The sequence below is a fragment of the Numenius arquata genome, chromosome 11, assembly GCF_964106895.1.
Source record: "Numenius arquata chromosome 11, bNumArq3.hap1.1, whole genome shotgun sequence".
Lineage (NCBI taxonomy): Eukaryota > Metazoa > Chordata > Aves > Charadriiformes > Scolopacidae > Numenius > Numenius arquata.
Window position 1 is genome coordinate 29,654,552 of NC_133586.1, and position 26,985 is coordinate 29,681,536.

The 26,985-nt window shown below is 39.7% G+C and overlaps 1 protein-coding gene across 3 annotated transcripts in view; it reads right to left on the reverse strand.

Moving 5' to 3' along the window:
- Window positions 1-26,985, reverse strand: part of TENM2 (teneurin transmembrane protein 2) — a 520,319-nt gene that overhangs the window by 121,990 nt on the left and 371,344 nt on the right. For all 3 annotated transcript variants that reach the window (XM_074155640.1, XM_074155639.1, XM_074155638.1), the window contains one exon: window positions 5,975-6,097. In XM_074155640.1, coding sequence (XP_074011741.1) covers window positions 5,975-6,097 — 123 coding nt within the window. The remainder of the gene's footprint in view (window positions 1-5,974; window positions 6,098-26,985) is intronic.

The following is a 26,985-nucleotide window of genomic DNA, read 5'->3' on the forward strand; positions in this document are numbered from 1 at the left end:
CAGCAGGCCTCATCTTTGAGCTTGAGGTCAGATTCAAGGTGGCAGCTGATAGGACATGCCCAGTCAGCCTTTAATTTAACTGATGTCAAGCGGTGTCAGCTATGGAGGCAGAACTGTATCTACACCGAAACCAGAGATACTTGAGCATTTATTATAGGCTCCTCTCACATACTGTAGCTAAAATTAAAAAATAAAAATGAAATCTGGCTACCAGCAGTGTCACGCTACAGACATCACATTTAAATAGCAATTAACTCTGCCACTTTGACTGTGTGCCTTTATGATGGTGATGACTGTAAATTGCGTCTTGATAACACTCTTGAAAAATCTAGCAGAATAACCATTTCAACGGATCCATAATGAACTACAAAGATAATTTGGACAATTTCAAATTAAATATAAGGAATAAATATCACCAATATTGGTTAAAGAGAATTCTCTTTCGCTTCTCTTCCTGTACCTCTGCATTTCTGATAAATCACTGCTGCAGACATAGCTTTCCTTATCTTTCTATCTTACCTATTTTTCTGGTAGGGATTTTCACAGATGACTCAGGATTCCAAAGAAATTTATGGTACAGCTGTGTAAAGGAAACCATTCAATATAAAAATACACTCCACTGAACTTTTTGCCAAAAAAGAATCTGTGGGAATTACTATGGTTAGAAAATGCCTTTTCTATAAAAATTTCTTCTGTGGAAAAATCAGTGCTATGCACTATTACCACACCAATCACTTCCTATATGAACTTATGCTTCAAAATATCTACTAATAATAGCTAAGTGCCCTAGGACCCAAGTAAAAACAGATTCTTTTTGAAATGTGTACAATAGATTGACTGCTGATGACAAATTCCCACAGCTATAATAAAGTAAAAATCCAGGAAATGAGAATTTGTCTGGAGAAGCTGCTGTGACACATCTTGAACTTCAGCTATGCTGAAGATGCTGAGGTACTAATGAGCTATATTTTGTGAAGTGAGGAGAAGCTTCTGAATTTGTATGAGCTTCCAGGAGCCTAGTAAACCAGCTTCTGAAACAAAATAAAAGTCTTGCATTTTCTGGTCAGTATCCCACATTTCTATTGTGGTGAAAGGAAAGAAACTCTGCAAAGACAGCGTCAAGTGCTTAAGGCCACTGCTCTGGCTCAGCTGCAGTCAATCTGGCCCTGCAGGTGGAATTAAGAAACATGCTTTCATACCCTGAGACACCTAAAAAGGTAGGTACATCTTCACATTCATGTGAGCAAGGCTTCAAAAGATTCAGTGTTTTCAGAATGAAAGGTAAATTTTAACTGAAATAAAATTAAGATCTGTTAGTTCACTGCATTTCACAAAGAACAAATACATACTTGCACCAATTTCTACATCAACATAACAATCGTCTCTGATGGTATATAATACACTTCATCACCTAACTTTAAACACGGCAACACATACCATCAAGAAAATCACAAAAATAAAACTCCTGTTCTGTTGAACTTAGTCCAAATACTTTGCTTCTGCTAAGACAGCCCCAGAGCCTGGTATTTTTCAGAAGACCGCATCTGCAAGCCTTCATAGCGTCCATATTAACACTTCTGCTTGCTAACGTGTTAATTAAGATCTACATTACATTAGCCACATAACTACTTAATAAGATTAATTCACCTGGAAAATGATGGCATGTCTTGATTAAATTGAATGAAGGTAACGGAAGTGACATTTAAAATACATTGATTGTTATTACATTTTGATCATCTGTTTTAAAGCAACTGAAAGGAAATAGTAGAAACCAAAAGTCTCGTGTCATTTACATTGTTAATGAGGTACGAGTTTTTCATCTTTTTGTCTTTTGCAACATGACAAAGAGTTCCCTCCAGTTGTTCCTGAGCCCTTACACTGCCTGATGAGTAGGATTTGGTTTCAGCAGAAACGCAGCTGGGGGTAGCACCAGTGTCTCAGGCTTTCAGATCAGGGTCTATTCTATCTGCATCTCAACCCCAACTCATCAATACGTAAGAGCAGCGTATCTTCCCATTTAATAATTTTGTTATTCCTTTAACATTGCCCATCTGCTGCATTGCCAATAAAATACCTTAACGATTAGTCAATAATCATTTCTGTGTGCAAACCAAAATGTGACTCGGAGCTGCAGCATCTGGCAGAGGTCTCAAAATCATTTGGAGAGAGCTGAAGACAACCTAGACAGCTTCAGAGTGACTGCCGAGTTTAGCAGTTAGGCAAATTTCTGTTAGATTAGTAGAAATCTGTTTTCCCCCTCTCTCACCTCAAGCAAGTAAGATCTTGTCATATTTAGCAGCAAATTTAACCGTCTTTATTACATTATTGCCATTACATTTACAATGCTGAATTTGATAACTGGAAACAAGCTTACTTCGATAACTGGAAACAAGTAACACTTCAATACTTTACTGTTTAATTAACTGTAATTGTCTTTTCAAAATCCACACACTGTAGTAGACTTAGTGAAATATCTCATAAACTGAGCATGAACCCGGATCGAGCTACTTCGTCCAAAGAGACACAAACCCTGGATTAGGTGAGTATCAGAACACACATTCAAATCGACCTTTTCCAATTAGTCGGTATATTTATGGTAACTGAAGTGATCTTTCAAGTCCACAATCCTTGCCCGTAATTATCTTTGGTATCTTTTAAAATGTGGGTTTCTAGGATCGGAGACCACAATCTCTTACTATGTTTTTCAGCTTTATAGAAACTTAGTATAGCAAATAATCAAGATAAAAAATACTAAGTCAATTTTGAATTAGTAGACAATTTGCTAAATTTGTGAGCACACCAAAGACAATATGTCATAAACAGAAAAACTCTACGCTGAAGTATTCTTTACTAGGATTTGCAGCTGGAGTTAGTTTGGATATTTCCACATAAACAGTAGTTTATCTTAGGTGTCCTCTGAAATGATTAAAGTTGACTTTTATAGTGTATTCTGTCAATTAGAAAGGAAACAGCACATACATAGTCACACATGTTATGGAAACGTGTGTCTAGCCTACTACATAATTTTACATGTAGAATATATTTTTGGCATAGATTAACAGAATCTGGGCAGAGAAAAATCCTGTAAGGTCATCTAATTCATTTCTTTGTGAAGAAGCAATTATTCCAAAACATGCTCTTTTTTCCCCTTCCCTTTCCCCCCTAATTTAGATTTATTATACCAAAATTCCAACATTATCCTTATGCAACTGTGACAGACAAATGGGCTTCCCTCTCAGGAAGTTTTGGTTTTTTTTTTAATGTTATTACTATCTATTTCATCCCTGTAGCAATTCCACAATTCTACGGCAGTGCCAACTTCTTGGGTTTTACATACTATTAAGAGATACTACCCCATAATTTGTATTAAGAAAGGAATTTTTCTCTACTTTTGTCTCTTAATCTAAATCCCTAGTTCAGTACAACTTCCAGAGACTAAAGGCAAAAAAAAAAAAAGAAAAAAGTGCAAACTATCTTGTGCTTTGTTTAGTCAGAGCATGGTGGACTTCACCTGCAGTTTTACAGCAACACCATTGCACTTGCCTACTCCTTTCAGACATCCCCAGTATTAGTGAGATGTAGTATGTAATTACAAAAAACCTGTGACTGTGTTATCTTAATAGTGAATTTTGTTTTCATTAAGATAGGAAAATGCAGTAATAAAGTAATTTACATTCCTCTTAAATTGCAGTTTTAATATTTCATACCAGAATTTAGTCTCTTAATAAGGAACAAGCAGATCAAATTGAAATATCTGCTCTTTTTTTTTTTTCTCCTTTCAAATTGCTCTACTTTAAAATGCCTTGCTTGCTGAGTAGGCACAGCTTGCGTTTAAGTGGCCGTTCTCAGACTAGGGGTTAAAGGTTTCTTTGGGAGACCCATGTTTTGAAAAGAATGGCTTCATCCTGAGTTGTGTCAATTATAGAAAGGTCACTCTCCACAGCCAGAGCCCTGAGTCCTGAAACGGTTGTTGTGTTAAAAGCTGTCAGAGACTTTCCTAAAAACTGCTGGGACAGCAATATTAACTTGGACATAACAAAAGGAAAGGTGAGGTAGAAAAACTTTTCACCCTTCCCTGCTATGAGAACTTGTCTTTTAGATATTCCTTGTGTTCATCCAAACCTGTCATTCATATTATTCCACTGTGGAAGATTATCTGCCTAAATATTGTTCTCTCCCCTTCCCCCAGATTATCAACATTTCAGCAACCTTCTACGAAATGTCAGAAGAACAAGTAAACTTTTCCAACATGCTCCGAGGAAAGCTAACTGCTGCAATTTAAGACAGAACTGGCAGTTCTGTCTCCTTGTCTCCTCTACAGGAGGTTGCCGCTCCCAAAACAGCCGGCATCTTAGTCTCTTCAAATGTGCAAAGCTAATTAGAGTGGGGCTGGGATAAACTGCCAGAATTTGCACCGAAGTGCCCCAGGCAGATGAGCACATTCCAATTCAACAATCCTGCTGCCCTATATTTGCACAGAGATGGCAACAAAAAGCTGCAGGGGAGGGAATTTGGACTCGTGTTAAGCACTGTAGTTGTCTGCTAAGTGACCGTAATTGCAGACCTGAGCTCTTCAGGCTCCTGCCTAAAACCATAGGGTCTCTCACCTGTGCACAATCTGGAAAAAGTTCAGCAGTACTATAAACATTCTGCCTTGTACTGAGGGATGTGCTGTTCATCCAGTTTGACCTACAGTCAGTCAGAGACGAAAGCCAAGCCAACAAACTCCTGCCTGAAAATCTACAGTTTTTTGCAACCGCTAAGATGTAGGAATTAATGAAAAGGAAGAAGCCAAAATTAGTCCCTCCATGGAAAATGTGAAGAAGCTGAGATGCAGCAGCAGCATTTATTGAAAAGAGAAACAAATCTATGAAGTGATCGGGCACACCAAAGAACAACTCAGCTTCCTTTCCCAGCTCTACTTTAACTGATTTTTTTCCCACTATATCCAATGGGAGTATCTTGTGTTAGCATTTGTTTCTAACACTAGCTTCGGCAATCAGCAAGTTTAACATGAGCCACAGGTCCTCAGCTCTGAACAAAATTCTTCTGTTGACCACTAGCAAGTGCTCTTATTTCTCTTCTGTTTCAGTCCACCTTCATAGTACACTATGGCCTATCACGGAATTGTAGAACTCTATGAGGTGCTTTGACTAAGTGAAATGTTCTGTTCTCTCTTCATGTCATAATTTTTGTAATAACCAGAAAAGGCCTTATTGCAATGTAGGAAAGAAAACACCTGAACCTCACCACTAAAAAAAGGATTCAATTTAAACTATTAAAGTCCTTTTCATGACATGAAAATATAATTTTAATATATACTTCCTCAGTTTAAGGAAGTATTTCTGTTTCTAGATTTTCCCCTCATTCTTCTCATTGTCCCTTCTCTATCATCCTCCACTGAAACAGTTTCTCTTTAGGAGAGAAAGGATCCATCTGTTGCCCACATTGCTCATACTAATATCACAGGATAGATTATTTATTATGGCTCAAACTCTGCTGTCCTTGATGTTTTCTATTATTCTATTGCATCTGAGAAAGAAGAAAAAACAGCAGTTTGGTCCCAGCTGGAAGCCAAAGTTTTTGACTTCTCCCAAGCAGTAGAACGTACTTGCCTACTAAGTCCAGTCTCCTTCTCTGAGCTCTCATAGCTACACCTGGAAACAGCATGTATAGCCAGTAAAACACATTTTCTGACTGAGCATTTCTTCATTAGTGCCTGAGGGAGCATACCTTTATCAGTAGATGAGATTCTAGAAATTACATGATTTTGTGCACTGATGCACAGAACATCAGTGCATGATAAGAACAGCCGCACCCGCGCAGCGAACCAGCAAACATGCAGAAAACACCAGCGATGCTAAAACCAGCCTCAAACAAAGATTCCGCACACATCTCCGTGACAGTACACCTAGTAAAAACTGCGAGAGAGCTAAACGCGTCAAGCGCCGAGGGCCCGGAGCCGCAGCCTCACCTCTGCCTCCAGATGGCACCGTCGCCCCGTCCTCGGCGCCCGGCGGCCCCGGCCGCATCCCGTTGTTGAAGGTGTGTCCGTCTGCGGGTTGGAGCTGCCAGTTCAGCCCCAGGAGGTGCATCGCTGCCGGGACACAAAGGCGGGGACAGTCAGTGCACGGGGGAGACAACACAGCTCATGTCAATTAAGTATCTTTGGGAAACACACGGTAAGGCAACTTGTCTCAGAGGAATGCCGATACGCTAAAAAAAAAAAAAAAAAAAAGGCAACAAAAAAAATCTCCAAGAGAAAGCCTCGGTGACTGGCATAAATCTGTCTTATTTTTGTTCACTTATCAGATCTTCTAAATTACCGAAACACAAAAGTGCTCACAGTCCAGCGTTATCAAAAGATCGAGGTAAGCGTTTTGCGCAGCCTTTGGCATTGTGCACACCTTTGCGATGCACACATTCCAGGGGGAGACACGCCTGGAGAAAAAGCACGACTGCAAATACTAGCTCCGAGTTTAAATTACGTGCAAGAATTCATACATTGATTATAAAATTATCTTTAGCCCTATGTACACTAATGACATTGTAACGCAATTATTTTGCGTTTATTACAACTTCTCTAGGTCAACACATTTAACAGCCTCTGTCTTCATTTTACAGGTGAAACTTTCCCGACAAACCCAGGTCCTTGCCAACCCTTTAACCTCACGGTTTTTTGCACGAATCTTGGCTGCTGGGGCCACGGAACAGTGAGTTACCGTAGCTACCGTGCCAGGGAAGGTGTGCTGCCAGCGGAGCCCTCTGACAGCCACACAGCACCCCGGCCTCTCCAGGGGTCCCCGAGCCAGGGGCAGGTCCGCAGGGACAGCCGAGGCCAGGCAGCTGCGCCCCACGCCTGTGGTAGGGAGCGGCAGAAAGGCCACGGCAGCACCTTCGCCAGTGCCTGAGTTACAGCTCTGTGGTAGGGGCTAATTGAGTAAGTCCTGTGCATAATGCATGAGTCTTGACAGGTCTGAATCACTCAGCGAGGGGATTTATGTGCATCTTCACCTCCTATAAACAGAAGCTACCTGAATACATCTCCATACTTTCATAGTATTATCCCTATGGCATCCGCCATACAGAGGGGTGGTGAGGCATAGAAAAGCCCACAAAGCTGTTTTTATTCACTTTCTTTACATCCACCACGAGCACTCTTCCTGGTTACCCAGGATGTATGTAAACCTACATACCTCAGAGAACAGCATTTTCTGTTATATACTAAAATGGTATTTGAGGGGATCCACTGTCAGTTTAGGGGCAGAAAATAGATGTGATTATGGGCACCCCTGTAATTGTTCATTTCTGCAGTGTCAGATCCACCTAAGATTAGCAGGTATTTTGTGTTCAATTACAAGCAATTGTAGAAGAGCTGGCGTGGTCATGAGTGGACCATCAGTGGCCACACAGCTGAGTGTCCAGAGATTAAACATTAAGGATAGGTAAGGCAAAAGAGTTATCACAGGAACTGCAATTTACAGTGCTTGAAACATCACTCACATAATCTCCGAATACAGGGAATCCATTTAGATGTGACTGACTCATACGCAGATTCCTTAAGGCCAAGAAAAGAAAACAAAGCACTCCACATATCCAGAAACCACCTATCCCAACTCCTGGAAATCTCAGCACACAATCACAGTTCAGTCTCCGTATTTTTGGCAAAAGCAGCTGAGAAGCAAGATGCTTTCACATCACCTTGCCCTAGACATACCTACGGACCAAGCAGATCCTTAAGAATAGTAACTATAGCCAGGGGACATTTTGTGTGAAGAGGGCAGTTGCCAGATTTTGCATTCATGCGGAATTTTCAAAATGTTTTTATTAGGAAAAAAAGCTTGAAAAGACATTAAAGCGTCTTATATTTTAAAAATTACCAAATTACCAAAAATTACTGTTTTGTTGAGAAACTACTCAAAATTTATTTCTAGGGAATGTTTAAAAATTCATGGAAATATATATAAAAATTTTATGTGAGATCAAATGTTTTATCAAATTACAACTTTTTTGTTTTGTCAAAATAAACATTTTAAAAGGCTTTTTTAGTCTAATCTCAAGCAACTAATTTTCTTCCCAGTATGGCAATGAAACTGAAAAATTACTCATCAAGCTCAAAGAACAAACAAGTGGGCAGCGTATACAGACTCTTCCCACCGAGCGAGAGACACCGTCTGTGCCGCAGAGCGAGGGGGCCGGGGCCGGCAGGTAGCAGAGCAGCTCGGGCTGTGTTTGTGCTGTCAGCAATTCCCGGGCGACGCGCACACACCAGGGCTCCAGAGACAGAGTTCAGCTGGCCCACCCCCAAAAGCACAGAGTGCATAAAGACTGAGGGAACTTCAGAGCCCCAAAATGAAGACAAGTCATAGAGGGGAATTAGACTTTTGTGTTTCATACTTTCAGTGTGTCTATTCAAAGATGCTTTTCTTTTTTTTTTTTCCTTTTTATTGCAAGCGTAACCATAAATGTAGGTCACTTGCAGAGATGAAAGTGCTGCTTCAAGTGTGAACCATTCCTTACAACAAAGAGATAGGGAAATCATAACTAATAGTCCGTCCAAGAGAATTATAGTTGCTAACTTATAATTACCAGGTAAATACAGACAAGGAATTATAAAAAGATCTTATTAACATGGTATTAAGAAAAACTTTGAACCACCCGCTTCCAAGTATGTCATGATTTCATTAATAACTCCATTGCTCTGTGTTTTAATCATAGATGCACATTCGGTAGGAGCAATTAGAGCTCCTTCCTAACGGGGCAGGGAGTTGCACGTCTGCTATAGTCCCTTACACAGAAAAAATTACAATCTCCTGCACAGCTCACATATCCATTACGTGATCTACAAACTTCCACCAAGACAGCTGAAGTCACAAACATGAGGAACGTTCACCTTCTACCAACAATACCTCGAGAAAAGTATGTCACAGGGGCCCGAGGGAAAGCTCTGTGTTTGCATTGCACAGAGCAAACCTGACTGGCAGCCGAGCAGGGGGAATATGGAGCCACCTATTCTCTCCTGCTTCAGAACGCTATGAGATGGCAAATTTATATGATTAACCTTTTGTTCTGTTAATCAAACAAAAATGCCTCTAGCAAAGGAATAAGTAGAAGCCCGTTTAATTAGAAATATGGGCATCCACTCAGAAGTGCAGTGCACGTGTGTCAGAAGAGAAATTTGGGCTAGGGAATTTGTGCCTGTTTCCTATTTTTTCTGTTCTGTGGCTTTTGATGTTTTTTTGTTGCTGTTGGGGTTTTTTGTTGTTTTTTGAAACTACAACTAAATTATCTGTGATGCTGTGGCTTTGCCTTCTTCCTCCCCAAGGACAAACTTTCATCAGATACTACAGTAGTGGCCACATTTTCTCCAAAAGATATTCACCGGAGAACTGAGTTGGGGTACTCAGCTAGGTCCAAAGCCAATCACCAAGACGAACGCTGATTTTCCTAAACAGCCCACTTACTCAAACACATTTCCAGAGGTCTACATTTGGTTTATAGATTAATATTCAGAGATAAACACATCCCTGAAGATTTAAAACACAAAAAAAATGACATTTTATCTGTTACATGTATAGTGTACTCATAAATTGTATTTTACAGGGTACTTGCATATGTTTTGTAGGTATTATTTGTGTTTGTTTGCTTTTTTTCCTTCAACATTAAGCATATTTTCTAAGTTCTTGTCTCTGATCAGGTATCAAATATATTTTCAAACATTGAGCTCGGCAGAATTTATCTGGTTCATTTAACACTAACATCTAGTAACTCAGGATAGTGAATTGTGTATTTCTGTTCTCTAAAAAATGAGAATGTAGAAACAATAAATTTTGAAGTAAACCCCTTGAGGTTTAGGTAAAAAGTAATAATCTGCCTCTCACTCCCACCTCAACAACACACACAAAAGCACCTGGAAGCTAAGCCTGCATGCCCATCAAGAACAAAAGCCGAGAACTAGTTCATCACTCCAGGTGGTGGAGCTGTCAAGGATCAATCTAAGACTTATGTAAGTCAGAGGCTGCTGGAGTGAATCACATACTATTTTAAGAAATCCCCAAAGGTACACAAATCCACAGAAAAATGACAAAACTTACATGCAAAACTTTCTTGAATGTTCTCTAAGACTCAGCAGTGTCCCCACACTCCTCTTCCCTTCAGTCTTCTCTCATTCTGGCCATAAACCCAATGCTCACTCTGTTCAGAGTTCAGTCTATTGGACAATGGTTTCCAAGCTCAGAAAGCTCTGTCTTCCCTTTGTGCTCTCCTGTCGCTCTTAACCATGTATTTTTAAAATAAGAGACCTCTGGTGTCTTCACGTGCTAGAGGTCTGCCTGTAGCACAACTCATTATCTGTCTGGCAGGGCAGAATCAGGTGTTGCACTTACCCCTTTACTCTGGGGTGTTCCTTCTTAAAGGGAGAAACATTAAAAACCCACCATTTTCCCTATTCCTACTGCATCTTCCCAGTTGAGGTCTGGGAGATATACAATGCTTGCTTATTAAAAAATTCAGTATTCCCTAAACGACTCAAAAAGATGGGGAGGTTATAACAGTGAAGAGAACTCAGAATGTTTCCATATATTAATTTTCCAGGTGGTCACACTTACCAACCCTAAATTATTGTCATCCAAAATGAACCCATCAAACTATGATCTCATGTTGTAAGGATATATCGAGGCATATTATGTTTAACTGTAGCAGGCCAGCCTCTTCTCATGTGAAAAAGCAATTGGTCCATTGTATCATGAACAACACTAGCAAATGAACACTAAAAGCATATTTGCTGTATGTAGGCTATTGTATTACAGGGGAGTGAAAACACTGGAAGTTTTCTTTCCAGCCACTCCTGAGGTGAATGATGATCTAACTCTTGTTATTCCACTCTACTTAGTCTCAAGCAACATCAGTGTGATTTCCAAATCAGGTCTAATGAATCACAGACATATGAAACAAAAGGTACCTAATAAATCTTAGCAGCATGTAATTGTATAGCATATATAGTCAAAGAACTACCTGCACATCTATTTTTTATTTCATGTGGTCTGTATATTGTTTTAATGCACCACAATATTTGTATGAAGTAAAAGAAGTTTAGTGCTTTACACTTCTGTGTGCATATAGATGGGTAACCCAGATAACTTGAAAAGAATAAATCTATCCCAAAAATTTAAAAAATATTAAACATTATTACATGCTTATTTTGTATTAAACATTCCTCAGCTGAGACTTGTGGTTCTTTACTAGTTACTACTTCATGATCAGGCAACGGACTTCAGGAATACCAGAAACTGATGTTACTGATCTCAATTAGTATTCATAAAATAACAGTAACTTAAAAGACTACCAACATAGTAATTTAATGTTCTACTACTATTCCTCTGGAGAAACAAGTTCAAGTTCAACCCAAGTCACAAGCGAAATGAGTGTGTTAGGCCTATTCCCTAGTGATTACTTGCCCCCATTACAAAATGAATGCACAATTCATCACAGCTGACAACCTCTCCTCAAGAGAAGCCTGAGACAGGAATAGCAGGGGGCTGAAGGGCAGGAAAGAGCAATGCAGGAACTGCATAGGAGAAACTTGTGTGGTGCCTGAAAACACTCCACTGGATTCTGACTAGTGCTCTCAGGTCTCCATCTGAGGAGCACAGATTATTGGGTAGCTGTAACAAGGAAAGTAAGGAGCCTTCCCCAGCTCCTCAACACCAGAAGAGGTCACAAGACAGTTCACAAACACACACCCCATCAGAATTTGCTCAACTCAATCTCCACTGAGATCCATATTTTGCTAACATGTTTTAGGATGCAAGCAGTTGTCTCGAAGAAAGCTGCTGAATCCAAGAACCTGGACTCACACTTATATTAATGCCCTCTCATATTCTGTTATTGGGAGAAAGGGACAGTGTTTCCAGGAAGTTCTAATCTGCGATTCCTCCACTTTAACATACATTAAAGTGTTTGGAAAATCATTACAAAAAAAAAAAAAAAAAAAAGTCTTTGTTACTTGAAGGAACCATCTTAAAATAAACAATGGGAAACAGTATCACCTTTCCTTGCTAGAGAAACAATGATGCTTCTAAATTTCACGACTAACTGCCCGAACTTTCTGTTCTTCCTTGAATACCTGGTGTGACTGCAACAAGGATGCCAGAGTCCTCCTGAGGGTATCCAAGAGAGCTCAGAAAAATTCATCATGTTCCCAGGCCTTTTTCCAAATACAAAACAGAAGCCATATGGCTTGCTGGGTGGACATCTGCCATTTTTGATATATTATCTAAAGGAAAGTTTAAAGTAGTATTTAAAATATCCAAAACCTATCATATATAGTGCGATAGGATTCCGAACGGAAAACAGGCCATGCAGGGTGGTGGCAGAGTCTGCTGCTGGTACTGCATTTGTCAAAAAAAGGGCTGCCGAGAACTGTGCAAGGACAAAATGCAACCGAGCAACTGGGCCATAAAACAGCAGATGAAATCCACACTGGGCTAAGATAAAAAAACATACGCTGGAGAGGAGTAATCTTAACTCCACATATAAAATAATGAGCTCTGAGATGACGATTATCAAACTGAAGGGAAATTTTTGGCTAGATGATAAAGCTTCGTGACAATTTCAAGTAAGTCAAACACTGAATCATTATGAGAAGAGCGAACAAAGCAAGGAATATTGTTATGCCACCTCCACTCAGCTCAGAAAGGACATTGGAAGATCAGTAGGGAGAAGTACATACATGATTTGCCCGTTCTTACAAGACAACCACTTTTGGATGCTGGAGATAAGTTAATGGATTATTTGACTTTTATCTGACCCACAGCTGCTCTTACTCATATTGCAACACTCCATGGTGTATCCACTAGTCTCAATGTTTCTTCAAGTGTTAGGTGCAGTTTTGTCCTCTATGCTGTACCACAGCACATCCCTATCTTTCACAGAATCACATGGGGTTGGAAGGGACCTCTGGAGATCATCTAGTCCAACCCCCCTGCCAAAGCAGGTCCACCTAGAGCAGGTTGCACAGGAACTTGTCCAGGCGGGTTTTGAATGTCTCCAGAGAAGGAGACTCCACCACCTCCCTGGGCAGCCCTGACAATCTGAGGAGTGTTTAGATCCACACATTACAGGAAAACCCTTGAATTTTTATGCCACAAAGCATTTCCTAGAAGCAGTACGATTTTTAGATACCCTAGGGCATGAGCTTCAGTACATCTAAAAAGGCTGAGAATATAGTATATAAAATGGCAATGGCTGACATGCCAGAAGGTTTGTGCAAGTTTCTCAACCTACTGCAGTTATTCACCAGCACAACAGTAAATATTCTATTTCATTAAGCAGTGTCAGTTATAATTACAAGAGACACATTTTCAAAATACCTTGTTGGAGATCTCAGGGACACAGAAGATAAGAGTTTAACTTTTGCATTTAGAGAGATTAAAGGTCAGGTAAAAAAATAATTCTCTGGACTACCAGTACTTAGGGAATTTATGAACTCGTGTTGTAATATTAATGACTAAGATCCTACAGCCATCATGCAAAACATTTGGATGTACTCCTGATCATACTGGCTCCTCTACTTGTGAGCATTCAATTGTTTGCAGGAAAGGTTAAAGCAGTATTTCAAAAATAGATCATTTGATCTAAATTTAATATCATTGTTGTAGAAAATATGCAAAAAGTGCTGCTTATTGACCATGACCACTCAAGCTCAACTTATTTCCAAGGTCATTCATTCTCTGCAAGTCATCTTAATCAACAGTATGCTATTTGGTAGGCACTACATTTTCTTAAAAAATTAAATTAAAAGTTTATTTGGGAACTCCATTTAAAGCATTACTGAAATATACAACTTTAAGAATTAACAGATCACACTATTTTCATTAAAACAATGGGTTTGCCTGTATTATGGCTACAGAGCACAATTAAGAACCATTTTTCTGTCTTATTTATCCTACACATAACATTGAACAAGACCTTGCGCTTCTGAGTGACTTTTTTTTAGTTTACAGTGTTAAAAATGGAGAATTCCATTACCTACAATGGCACCGCTGCATATTTTTGTATCTTGTAACATGTTTTTTTCCACTTCACCAACTGAATTAAGCTTATATTGTTACCCACACACAAGCTTTGATATGTTACCCATCTACAAGTTTCTACTCTTAACTCTGCCTGAGCTCTTCAACAGTTTTACTTAAAATAACAGCAACAACTTCTTATAACTTTCCAAAGAGAAAGACAGTGTATTTTCTGACTCCATGAGGAAAGCCGTGCAGACTGATTACCCAGTAAGTTTATGAAACAATGAACACAATAAATGTCAGGCTACCACTTCCGCTAGATTTCTCTCAGCTGCAGAGAGAATACAGCTCTGTGCTTCTCTAATCCAAGAGTGATCCTAAAAACAGTCTGCCAGTAAAACTGGAATTTCTGGGACATAAGCCCAGGGAACCAGAGGCGGACCCTTATCTTTGCAAGGCTAGGGCTTGCTGCGTAAGAGGGGAGAGCACGGTGCCCCCCTCTATGGTAGAAACCTCAGGCGTGCTCCTTCCACTCCCCAGGGAGACACAGGAGACATTGTGCCTATTTGAAAACACAATGGAAATGAAAAACAACTTCACAGAATCTGAAACGTAAGAAAGCAATCCTCAGGCATAATTTCACCCTCAGCATGTAAACTCTTTTAGACAATAAACTGTTTAGAGCACGGCTTTCACTTTATGAAGCAACCAGCCAAGAAGCATTTTATAGAAATAGGATAAAGGATCTATGAATGAGTGTATTGTTATAATTGGCAGGAAAACTTCTGCTGGGAATTATTAATTGCTTTCCTTTGAATAAATGTTATTAGAGATGAAAAATGAGATGGAAGGAAGGCTGTAAGATAGTTCATTGTCACATGGAAGAAATAGGGGGACCCAAAAAAGGCAATTTTTTTTTAAATTGGTCACACACCCCCTCCAAGCTGACTGACTTCTTTCCCTGTGCACATCACTAAACTGAATGGAATGAATTTTCAAAGCACAGCATGAAAGATATACCCACAAATCCCATTAGTAGTAATGTGATTTGTGTGCTTATCTGCCATGCAACTCTTTGGAAGTTCATTCATCTATCTCCAACTTCAGTCTTTCCACTTCCAAAATACTTGAAAAGCTCTACACAGACTTGCAGTTACTGTGGGGGTGGGGGAAACTGGAGGACATGAAGAGCTGGCTCCCAGTTCGAAGGATAACCACAGGCAAACAGAGCTTCAGCCTGCAGAAATGCGAGGTGTACCTTGGGTGGTTGTTAGTTTCCCAGACTGGGACTGAGAAAGAATCCCCGGGTTAGACTTTTCAACTTTTCTCATTTTAGTCCTCTTTACTGAAATGTTTTGATTTTGTGCCACTTTGAGCAATCTTTTTGTCACAAGAAGGGTAACAGCATTGCATGCTACCTTCAGAACCTGGAATCTCACTGCAAAGACCTTAAAAGAGAAGCAGAATACAGTGCACTATTCATTTATTCTCGTGACAGGCCTTAGATTGTACAGCGTAGAAAACTGGCACAAGATTAATCAGTTCCTGAGACTGTATAAAATGAACTCACTTCTTACAGCAATTTTAAGAGCCAAGGCTGCAATCTTTTTGGTCTTGCATCTGCACTAGATGACTGTAACTAATAAGAAAAGTGTTTATATTTTTATTTACCTAATACAGCATCTTTCAGCCTGGAAGATCCCAAATCACATTATACAATATCCGCTTTACCAGCCTTGCCAAAACACTGCCACTTTTGAAATAGGCTTAGCATAGCAGAAAGGGATGCTCTTGACTAAAGCACAATGGAAAACCTCTTTTTCTTTTTTTTTTTTTGTTTTTTTTTGGAGCAATTGTGAGCATTTAATGTTAATACAAAGCAAATTGAATCCAATTTTAATTTCACACCTAAAAGACACCATTATCATGAACAAAGTACCCAGCACATCTTTATTCTGTTTCCAAGGGGAGGAAGAACCTAGCTGAGACTTGAAACTGGTGTTTCAAGGAATATGGACACAAATACACTCTCTTAAATCACTGATGCCTGAACTTACAAGAATTAGAATAACTGCTTTACTTTTAATACTGACTGTAACCCTAAAGGATATCACGTCCAACATTTATTTGACTACATTCATCTTCCGAAACTGAAACTGCCCTAATATCTAGAAACATGTCCAACAAGATTTTCATAATCTAAGTGTTCCAAAGCATTCAGATCTTGACTCGACCTCTGATTGTTAGCCATATTGCTAAGAAAATTGTTTTTACCTTTATTACTCCTTTGCATACACTAAATGAATTGGAACTGCATGATTATGAATGGCCAAAGTTCCGTCCACAGTGCAAAAAAAGTGTAATTTCTAATCACAGAGTATATTCTTCCCTTAATAGAAATTACACAGAATAGTTTAATTTAATCACCTGACTGTAAAACCTTGCATGAATGATAAAATTTAAGGTTTTACTATCTACACAAAGTAATTATTGGAGTTAAAAGTTCATTACAAAGAGGTAATAAATCTGAAGATGAAAAGTAAATATGATTTCTTCTCTGAAAGCTTCTCATTCACTTTCAACACTATAAACTGTTTATAGTTCTTTCACGATATGCCTCAAAAGGTACATCTAAACACAGCCTAAATTGTATCTCGATACTGAGATAGAGGTAAAAATTTTATTTAGCATCTAGGCAGATTTAGACCTCTATATGCCTCACAAAGCTGACATTATTAAAGTTTCGTGAATTAGATGTCCTACTGATCTGGACTAGAAACACATATGAAAATCAAATATACAGATTTTATTTGATAGCTTGTACAATCAGTCAGTTACAGCCTTGTAACTCACATTCCTTTGTGGATTTCTTTAATGGTAACTTTTTAAAAAATAAACAATTATGAAATTGGACTCAAGTCACATTTTTGAGAACTTTTTTTCCATTGTCCTTAAATGATTTCTATTAAGCATTTCCCATAAAGGGTTTACTATAACTGGGACATATTCAATTTTTAGTCTTATAGCTGTCTTATTCTGGGCAGGTTTCCAAGTCTAAAGTTTGCTTATTTTGCCTTCACAGGAAAAATACTTTTTCTAACAAAGCGGAGACTGAAATCTTGCCCTCCTGCATCCGTGCCTTCTCATCTTCCCATCTAGAATTCTAGAGCAGGTAAGGAGTGCAAGCTGCAAGTGAGGACATGATTTCAGTGTGATCACACCAATATGGAAGTACATTAGAGAACAGAGAAATCAATGAAGGGTTTATATGGTGCCAGGATTTTAGTTTCGGATCACTGCTTTATTTTGAAGTGGCAGAGTTGCAATTTTTCAGACTGCAGTAATATACATTTTACATGGAATTTCTCTGTGTGTGTGTGTTCATATATGATTATCAGTTACATCACCAAAACACCCTGTTACACAATTCCATCAGCCAATATAGGAATGAAGAAAAGCTTGCATATGCATTTTAAGTCCCGAGAAACATCGTGATGGCACGGGGGTTGGAACTCGATGATCTTTAAGGTGCCTTCCAACCCGAACCATTCTGTTGTTCATTCTATGATTCTATGATAGCACACCAGTCTACACAAGTCCACTTCAAGCACTGTCCACCATGCATAATGGAAGACAATTATATTTAATTTGGATACCTACATCCTGATTCATCTAAGGAACATCATCATAATATTAATATTTAATTATTGTATTTTTGTATTACTTTTCTTTATCTATTATGACTTAAATTGCCTTCTATAATATGGCTTTGTAAGACTAGCTCAATGTGATCTTCTTGATACAACAAATTTCACAGCAGAGTTAGTAGAAATGACTGTTACGGATGGAGCTGCTGTCCACAACAGAAAAATGAAGCCAACTTATTGTACAGAGCATCTGATACCTAAGCATTTTAATGAAGCTTTCCATCTCGCATACAAAATGGCGCAGAAGCCAATTCCACTGTCTGAGGTCAGCAATGCAGAATGCTCATCATCAGTCAGTTTAGCGCTGTTTAAAATCAAGGCCCATAGTAATCAAGGTCAAAATTGTCACTGACTTCAGTGGAGAGAGTTTCACTTCAGAACTCATCTATTTATTTTACGTATTTGAGACTGTGAATATCATGACTGAAAAAAAAAAAATAGTGTTTTCTACAGGCAACAGCAATCCACAAAAAACTTTACCCTCCAAAGTCAACAGTTAAAATTGTGGGGTGAATTGGACATGACTGATAATGCATTATCACATGCATCACTGTAAACAACTAATTAATGAATCATAGAATAAAATATGAGCTACATATGAGCTACAATTTGGCTTCAATTACATACACTTTGTAAAGCATAACTGAATTATGTTCAATGATTAATACAATAAATTTTATAACATGTAACAATATTACTTAATAATACTAAGAAAATAACTAGGAATTATCCTTCAAAGAGAAGACAATTTACACTACAAGGAGCAAAAACCGATATACAGTAGCTAGAACTACACATTAGTGTTTCACAGCTAATGCTCGAGTTGTGCTTCTTCATGTTGGTAACACCCAGTTGGCCAGTAACCAAACCAAGATTATATATCTTTTTTCTTTGATGGATGAAACAGTAAATACTATATTTAAAAAAAAAAACCCAAAGCCTAAACTATATTGAAAATCTATCTAGCATTTCAGCCTCACTCTTCACTATGAAATTTATTTTCCTTTTTTCTTTTCCTTTCAAGAATTTGCTTCATCTTGGAAGCAGGTATCAAAGCTGCTCCTTGATAACTTAAAAGAAAAATTACTAGAAACTCCTCAGTGTCACTGTATCTGACAAGTTTCTGCAATGTATTTACCTTCTTCTTTCACAACATTACTAACATTTAAGTACCCAGAAAGCGCTACAGCTGAGAGTCTTTTCCATCCACTTCAATTTGAAAAAGATGCATTTGATGTTATGGTCTAATAGAGAAAATCTGCTTCTGTCTACTGGAAGTGGCTGTCCATACTAATTAGTGAGAAATAAAACCAACACAACCTTTATTTTGCTAGGATACGAACAGAAATCAAAATGAAGACACTACACCAAACCTATTCATAAATCTTTACAAATCTCACCTTCTAGGACAGGTTTAAAACAAAAAAAACCCACCACCCTGTGATAACACCTACAGAGTTATTTCACCATTTTTTCCCATTTAAATGTGATTTTGACAATTTAATGACTGCATTCTTTCAAAAATAACAATGGTATTATGTGACTGTCATCTAAATGTAACTCAGGATTGCTATCAGTTCATAAAATTATTTCAGAAATCTGTTCACATCCCATGTTTTTGCGGAGTTTACATAAACTGCAGCTCTCAGTTCATTCTTGGAAAGTATTTTAACATTTGCATTCAAGTCCTCAGAGATAAATTTTCAGTTCAGATGCAGGACTAACAAATTTCCATCCCCATACTACATTATGGAATTTTATGCAAAAGCAGTTTTCTTTTTATAGAGGAGGACCACAGGCCTTTGGGACGAACGAGTCTCTGGAGCATTGCACTGTTAGCACTCATGTTGCAGAAAGCACCATGAAAAAACCTGCTTTCACACTGTGCTTTCTAAAACATGGTATTACCCCATGCAATAAGTAACGAAGCTGAAATGATCAGCTATTGTTCTGAGCAATGTAACTGACTGCACAGTACCAGGGAGGTCTGAGGAAGCAACTCGTTTTATTCTGCTGCATATTTCTGAGCCAGGCCCGTGAAGTTCTTTGAACCTTTGCTAAACCAATTTTGCATTTGAACTATTTTCAGAACTTACCTTCTCCATTTTAGCAAGCCAGACACAACACACTCCCTGCCTCCTGTCAAGGAACAATGGGAGGGACTGAGCGTGGGGCGGCTAAGCACTCTCATTGAAAAAACCAGAGGATGCTGCAATAATTGTCCTGAGAGGCTAGAAAGGAAACAAGACTCTACGCTGACAGCTTAGCTCAGCGTGAACTCTCATTTTTCACACGGAGCTAATTAAAAACTGAAATTAGTTAAATATGGAAATGACACTTGCAAGCACTTTAGCTGAATTCTGGCAAAATCCCTCTAGAGTGCTGCGACACTACCTGCTGCTTCAAAACTCCCCAACTGAATTTCACAGTTAAAAGGCTGAGCAAAGGAAAAGTTATTACAGAGATTTCCAATTCAAAATGTGTCTGTAAAATTCTAAATTAAATTTCATGGTAGTCCTTTCAGTAACTAGGGACATACTGTGCAGCCCAACGATATGGTGCTCAAATAACGTCCCCGCGTGTGTTCTCTGATTATCTTACCTTTAGGCACTGTGCTGGTTGTGCCAGAACTGTGAAGCTCACAAGGACGCTGGCACTACAATGCTACAAAGATAAGCCATGTATAGGCTGCTACAGAAGTAGTTATTTGGAAAGTATGGACACATCATGCATAAAGGAATTAATTCCACAGTTTAACAGCAGAAATCTCAGAAATCAGGCCCCAAGAACAAAAATACTTTATGCCTCATTATTTTAATTTATATTTGTAAGTGCTGACTACATATGCAGAGAAGGGTCTATATTGCAATAAATTACGTGGCCTAAATATATATATCAGTACTTTATAGGCAAGGTAATAATATAAAGCACTTCTGCATATTTAAATGGGCATAAAGAACCAAGGGACTGGATATGCATAAAAGGTATGATGACTGACATTAGCTTTTTGACTAAAGCACCATGTGAATACCATTTTGGTGCACGTGACTTGCCTAGTATGCATAAAAGCAAGGGTATTCGCCCAAGGGCAAATATGATTTCTGAATGCAATTTAACAAAACCCGCCCATGGAGCAGATCATTTTGGATCCATACCAAGGCATTCAGGATGGCCAATCACTTTCAAAACAACTGGAGCGTTTTGATTTTATTGTTTTTCCTACATTCCATCCCTTTACCCTTGAGGCAATCCCCTCCCACTGGCCTGCCGCCACTATTGCACCAACAAATTTCTGTCTAGGAAAGCCAGCAAAAGATGCCACGTAGCATGAAAGCCACTGTTACTCCCAAGTCTGCTGGCAGCAGGTATTGCTGCACCCAGCCTGCCAAAACCTCTTCCCTGGCAGCGAGCTGTATAATCTGTACATCACACCCAGGCTTTGCTAGTCCAGGGCCTTGAAACATCTCAGCTTACCCAGCTGGAGGGGATATGCTGCAGCTGCACCATCAGACCCTCTTATTTTATTGAATTTTGAATATGCAGTTTCAAAGCAATTCAAATGAATTTGCCCAAGGCCTCAGATCAGTAAAACTACTGATACCATCTGCAGCAGGCTTCCTAAATTTGAAGCATTTAAAAACAGGTGACAGGATAGGAGCTTTCAATGTAAGGACTGACACTCATGAAAAGCCTGCTAAACAAACTTGGTTATGCCCCATTTTGGCAAGGAAGGAACTGTATGGCTTTCAGCCTGATTCTCACAATAGCACTGGTAGTAATGGGAAGTTCCATTTTAAATTATTTTTTAAATCATGTACATTTTTCCAAGATGAAAAGGAAGCATTTGTTTGATACCTGAATTTCATCTATTTTAGAGCATCTATATGAATGGAGATAAAGAGCAGACTATGATGAACATGAACTCTTAACAAGAGAGTGTATTAAGAAATCCAGAAACCAACATCGAGCAGGTTGAAGCCTCTTTCAATTTTATGAAACTCCAGCGAGGTTACTAAAACACAGGTTGCTCTAAAGGAGGAAATGCAAAGGCAGGATTAGAACACCCTTCCCTTCAAGCAGTATTTTTAACAATGCCCATTGCTTAATCATATTCAATACCCTTAAACATCTCAGATTATGTTGAAATACATGTATATACAGTATTGTTTAAGGCCTGCAGGTACACAGAGACTAACAGCAAGGCTACAGTAAACAGTTACTACATTTTGACCAAGGTCCCGTGTTTAGAACTCTGCTTTTACAAAACAGAGGAACTGTAAATATCCAGAAAGGGCACAATAATTTTTTTTTTTTTAAAAAAGATACCTTGTTGCCCAGGGACACATGTAGTTACACTGAGCTGAGTCTCCTACAGATTCTGCGCTGCCAACGTAACCCAGATCTGCCAGCAAGGAAACCACTAATATTTCCCCACTCATAAGGCCATCCAATTCTTCTTCCAGCGAGCAGAGGCAAAAGATTAAATTCCCTATGTAGCAGTTGTCCATGCCCATGGCCTATTTAGAATATGCCTGATTGACAGGTACAAGCTTAAAAACTACCGGGACGTATACCTGGCTGGCTCTCAAACCAGGAGCCAGAGCCCCAGCCAGAGGAAGCAGAGCGTGCCAGCCAAAGTCCTTTGCAGGAACTGTGTCGAGGTGGTTGTGGTCCCAGCCTTGCACTTACCCACTTCTCACCGACCAGGGAGTCAGTGAGCTGCCCATCGGTCTCTGTCGTTTCATTGCCCTGACTCTGCCTGTATACACAACACTGTACAGAGTAATAATACAGCAGATTACTAGTACTAACTTCTCTTGCCTGTGGGTTTTAACATCACCCATGTTATTTGTATGAGTAACTACCCTATTTGGGGATCAGCATTCTTAAAAACAGAAAATATTTTTATCATCTTCTTCTTCCTCTTCTGTCATCCTACCTGAGTGTACTAAGAGGAAGATAGAGCTTCATGAGGGAGCTAGAGGCAGAGGAGGGGAATGTGGGGAAGGGTACTGTCAGATACAGTCAAGCAGCTTACTTTGAATAGCAACCGTAAGCCAATGACTTATGCCTTTTAAAGGCTCCCTCAAGAATAAACTATAAAGAACTTGCTAGAAAGAACAACACATATTCCAATCAACTTGTGATTGTACTTGAAATCTGCAATAAACATTCACTCTCCAAAGTGCTTTATGCTATACTCGGCACATGACGCAAATCTGGGTAAGCACCACTGGGGTAAAACCTAAGATGTGCCTACAAGGGGGACATCCATGCAGACAACTGCTTTTGTCACTATTGCTTCTGGGAAAGTATTTACTCAAGAAGAAATGAATAGTGGCTTAAAAGGTGAGAAATTAAGACTGAGGATTTTCATCTTCAGGCACTTCAAGGTATGTAATCATTCTCTTGTTCTTTTCCCTTCTCTTGCACTCAGAAAAACCCAATAAAATTTAAAAACTTGAATCAGAAAAAAACCTGAGCCTGCAGCCTCCCTTTGGGGAGGGAGAAGAGAGGAGGGAGCAAAGGGGGCTGACAGAGAAATACATTATTTATTATTTCCATAACCAATACAGCATAGCGGTGTGAGCCATGGAATTACATCCACCCAGCACATATGCTACAGACATCTTTGCCCTTGCAGAAACTATTCCAGTGCTCGGAAGATGCAGTACGCACAACACAGCAATATCATCCTCATGACATAAACCATCCTCCATGTGGAGAAAGCAGTGGAGCGAAGATTATTCCCAAAGCTGGGGCCAATAAAGGGCTACCGGTTCCAGGAGACTAGCAAGCCAGGTGCCCCCAGAGAGTTTACAAGCTGGTTCTTTGAGCCATAGGCGAGAACAAGACTCCTAAGATCATTCAGCCTCACACTGAACTGTTGCCTCATACCAATTTTCTTTGTAAACAGAGCCTAAAATCATCCCATAAGAGGCAGAATGAGTCACTTTCTGACTTTGCCAATACAGGATCCTCAGTGGGAGATACACAGGTTTTGCCCCGTAAAGTGATTCTGGTGTTCCAGACAGTCGAAGTCATTAAATTAATTCTTTGAATTGTAAAACTTTAGACAAGGTCATTTGCAAGTGCAAACCTTGAGTTCAATTATGTTTTACCAGTGGATGACACAATGACAAGAAGAAACCTGTTTTTATAACTCAACAGTCTTTTCCCTTTGGTTATCAATTTTTAAATACAAGGCAAGAAAAAAGTGTGCTTTTGAGAAAATTCTGAACACATAAATGTTTCAGATCAGTTCTACTGCACAGAACAAAAAAATGTTTCTTTTAATAGTGTGATTTGATCTAATCTGGCTTATGATTTTTCTTAAGGTACAGCAAATGCTGAACAGAAACCGGCACATATTTCATTTCAAGATACAGAGCCAAATTCATCCTTGCATTTTTGTCATGCCCCATTGGTGTAAGCCAATTATTTTCAGTGTAGCTATATCAGTGTGAAAAAGGAATAATGCAATCATGAATCAAGTCCGTACTATTTTTCATGACAATTCCACTTCAGCAAAGCCTCAGATATAACCTACTGAACCACAGATCATGGTAATATTTCATAAAATTTATTCAACAAAATATATTAAATAAACTTACCTTTCCGCCTGTATCTTAGCAACTTAGCAACCCTTAAAACATCAGAACACTGGGAACAAGCCTACAAAATCTTACCTACAAATGCAGACTTTACTTTTGAGAATAGCTGCGCCAGCACTGACGACAATAATTGAGAGAATAAATTTTGCAGAATGGGGCCATAATGCATACATTTTACCTGTATCTGCACCCAGTCCTTAAGGTATCTCTTAATTAGTGTTATCATTTTCTAGGCTATTCACTAGATATGTCATGTAAATTCAACAGCAAGGATATTAAGGTTTCATTACAGGAGATATAAAAATAAAAATATCCCTAAATAGCTTAAGTGTTCTATGGCCACTTGTCACTTGTTTTATGGTTTCTACTGATTACAAAGTGAGCCAGAGAAAGAATGTGCCCCGAGGCACTGCATCTTAGGCCCAGGTACCCTTCACAGCACCAGCTTTATGCTCTGTGACCAACTACGGCCAACGAAGTACCACACAAGCTTTATACCCTACTATGAACCCATCGCTAGAGAGCCAAGAACAATGCTGTCTAACTGAGGTTCAACAGCTGTATGCAGAACAGGGAAACGAACCTTAACTCCTCAGGAAAAATTCAATGGGACTGTATGAAAACCGCAGGAGCTGGTCCATACCAGTTTTAATCATATCTTTAGATAGATGGAAATAAATCCTAAGCATTTGTGAGGGAAACGGGTTTACTCTAAAGCAACCTGCAGTCTTCCCTCCTAAGAGCCGAAGAGGAACTTAACTGTGCACACGAAGCGTACAACCACCGTCAGCTTGTGAAGTGAGGGAGAATTCAGTCTCAACAGGACCCTGTCGAATTGATAATTAGAGCAAAGTAAGAAATCTGGGGTTAAACCCTGTTGTCTTAACTCAAGATTGTTCCCTCAGTACCTTTTCATCAGCTTCTGCATGATTTGGAGTTTAAATTAAAGCTTCTACCCCTGAGCTCAGTACTGTGAAAAGAAAAACTGCTCAGGAAAGCCTGGGTCTTCACTCCGCTACAAACAGGGCCAGATCCTCTCTGCTCGAGCCTCTGGGGTGCTCATCAGTTGTGGTTTGTGAGATGGGGAACACATTTCTTCCGTTATCAGTGCCAGGCTGACATCGCAGCTGTTGCGAGTCACCCCCAGCTCCCAACAGAGCCCGTGGCTTCCCACCGGGGCTGGGGCCTGCTGGGCCTGCAGCCCGGCCCGGCCCCTCTCCACAGCACCAGCGCCGCAGGGGCTGGCTCTGCAGGGAGCGGGGCCCAGCCTGTGGAAGCCGTCCTCCAGCGCTGCCAACAGCTGCATGTTCCCCAAGGGAAAGGGGAGAAACATGGCCCCTGCCACCTCAGAAACACCGTGACCAAACCCACACACGATAGATGTGGGACGGGGCGCGAGGGATTCAGTAAATGTAAACATTGAGGCACTAGACACACAAGAAAAGACTTTAGCAACACCCCCTGTTAAATATCCTCATGCTGGATTTACCAGAAATACCGTCAAATGTTGTAACTAAGAATCTGAGCAGTTCCAAGCAGCCACAGCAACATCACTCTGGCATACCCGAGACACTGGCACCCTGGAGACTGAGCTGGCAAAAAGTTAGAAGAAATAGCACAATATTGCTGTTTTCCCTCCTTTTTCTTTTTACTAGAAGACAAATACAAACTTATAATTACTGGAAACTTTTCCTGGCACAAGCCCTGCCAAGGAGAGGCAGCCGTGCCAGGGAAGCTCCAGCCTGGGGCTGCAGGGCAGGCGGCCGGGAGGAGAGCGGGGGCCCTGGACCCCATCTCCATGACCAGACCCCACACACAAACAGGCTCCCCTCACTTTTCCCTCTTTGACATCTCCCAGCTGCCAGCCGTGGCACGCTGCTTAGCTTAGTTTACCTCAAAATTTCCTGGTGGATGGCTGTACAACACCTTCCTGTAGGCTGTGATTTAGTGGATGCCCGCTGATATCAGAGAGAGAAGCATTTATCCTTCAGTGTCTGCCTTGTAAATCAATCGCTAAATTATGTGCTACTTCATTCACATTTTTTTGGGCCTCTATCTGACGAGAGACACCTGCTGTGGTGATAACTGACAAAATATATGGAACCTGGGGAGAGGATGAGGGAAAGACAGGGATGAGGAGGACTCTGACTGCCTTTGCACATGCAGCCTACTGGCAGAAGTGCTCAGGCAGTGGCGTACAAATGCTGTAGACTGAAGCTATTGAATTTTTTAGCAGCACAATACACCGCAAACCATTGCTGCTGCACCAGAATACAAGCACTTAACAAGCAATCTTCAAAGCAGTAAAATAAGACGTACCCAGCTGTGTTTCAATTCGTATACCTCAACAAGAAAACTTGTACTTTTCTATGCTAATTCCACAGAGAAATCAAAGAATAAAAAGCTATCAAAAAACTCAACAAAATTCTAGAGTTGAACTTGAACGATCAAAAAATAATAATCTAGTTTTATTAATCTGTATCATGGAAACACAAGCGATTCAAAGCAGCTTTGCAACTTCTCTCCTAATTAATCTGTATTAGGTTATTGGGATGAAATCACGATCTTACTGTCAAGATCAAAATAGTCACCGTCTTCTCCACAAAACAACTATTCAAATTTTTAAAAGCAATTTGGGAGTTGTCAACA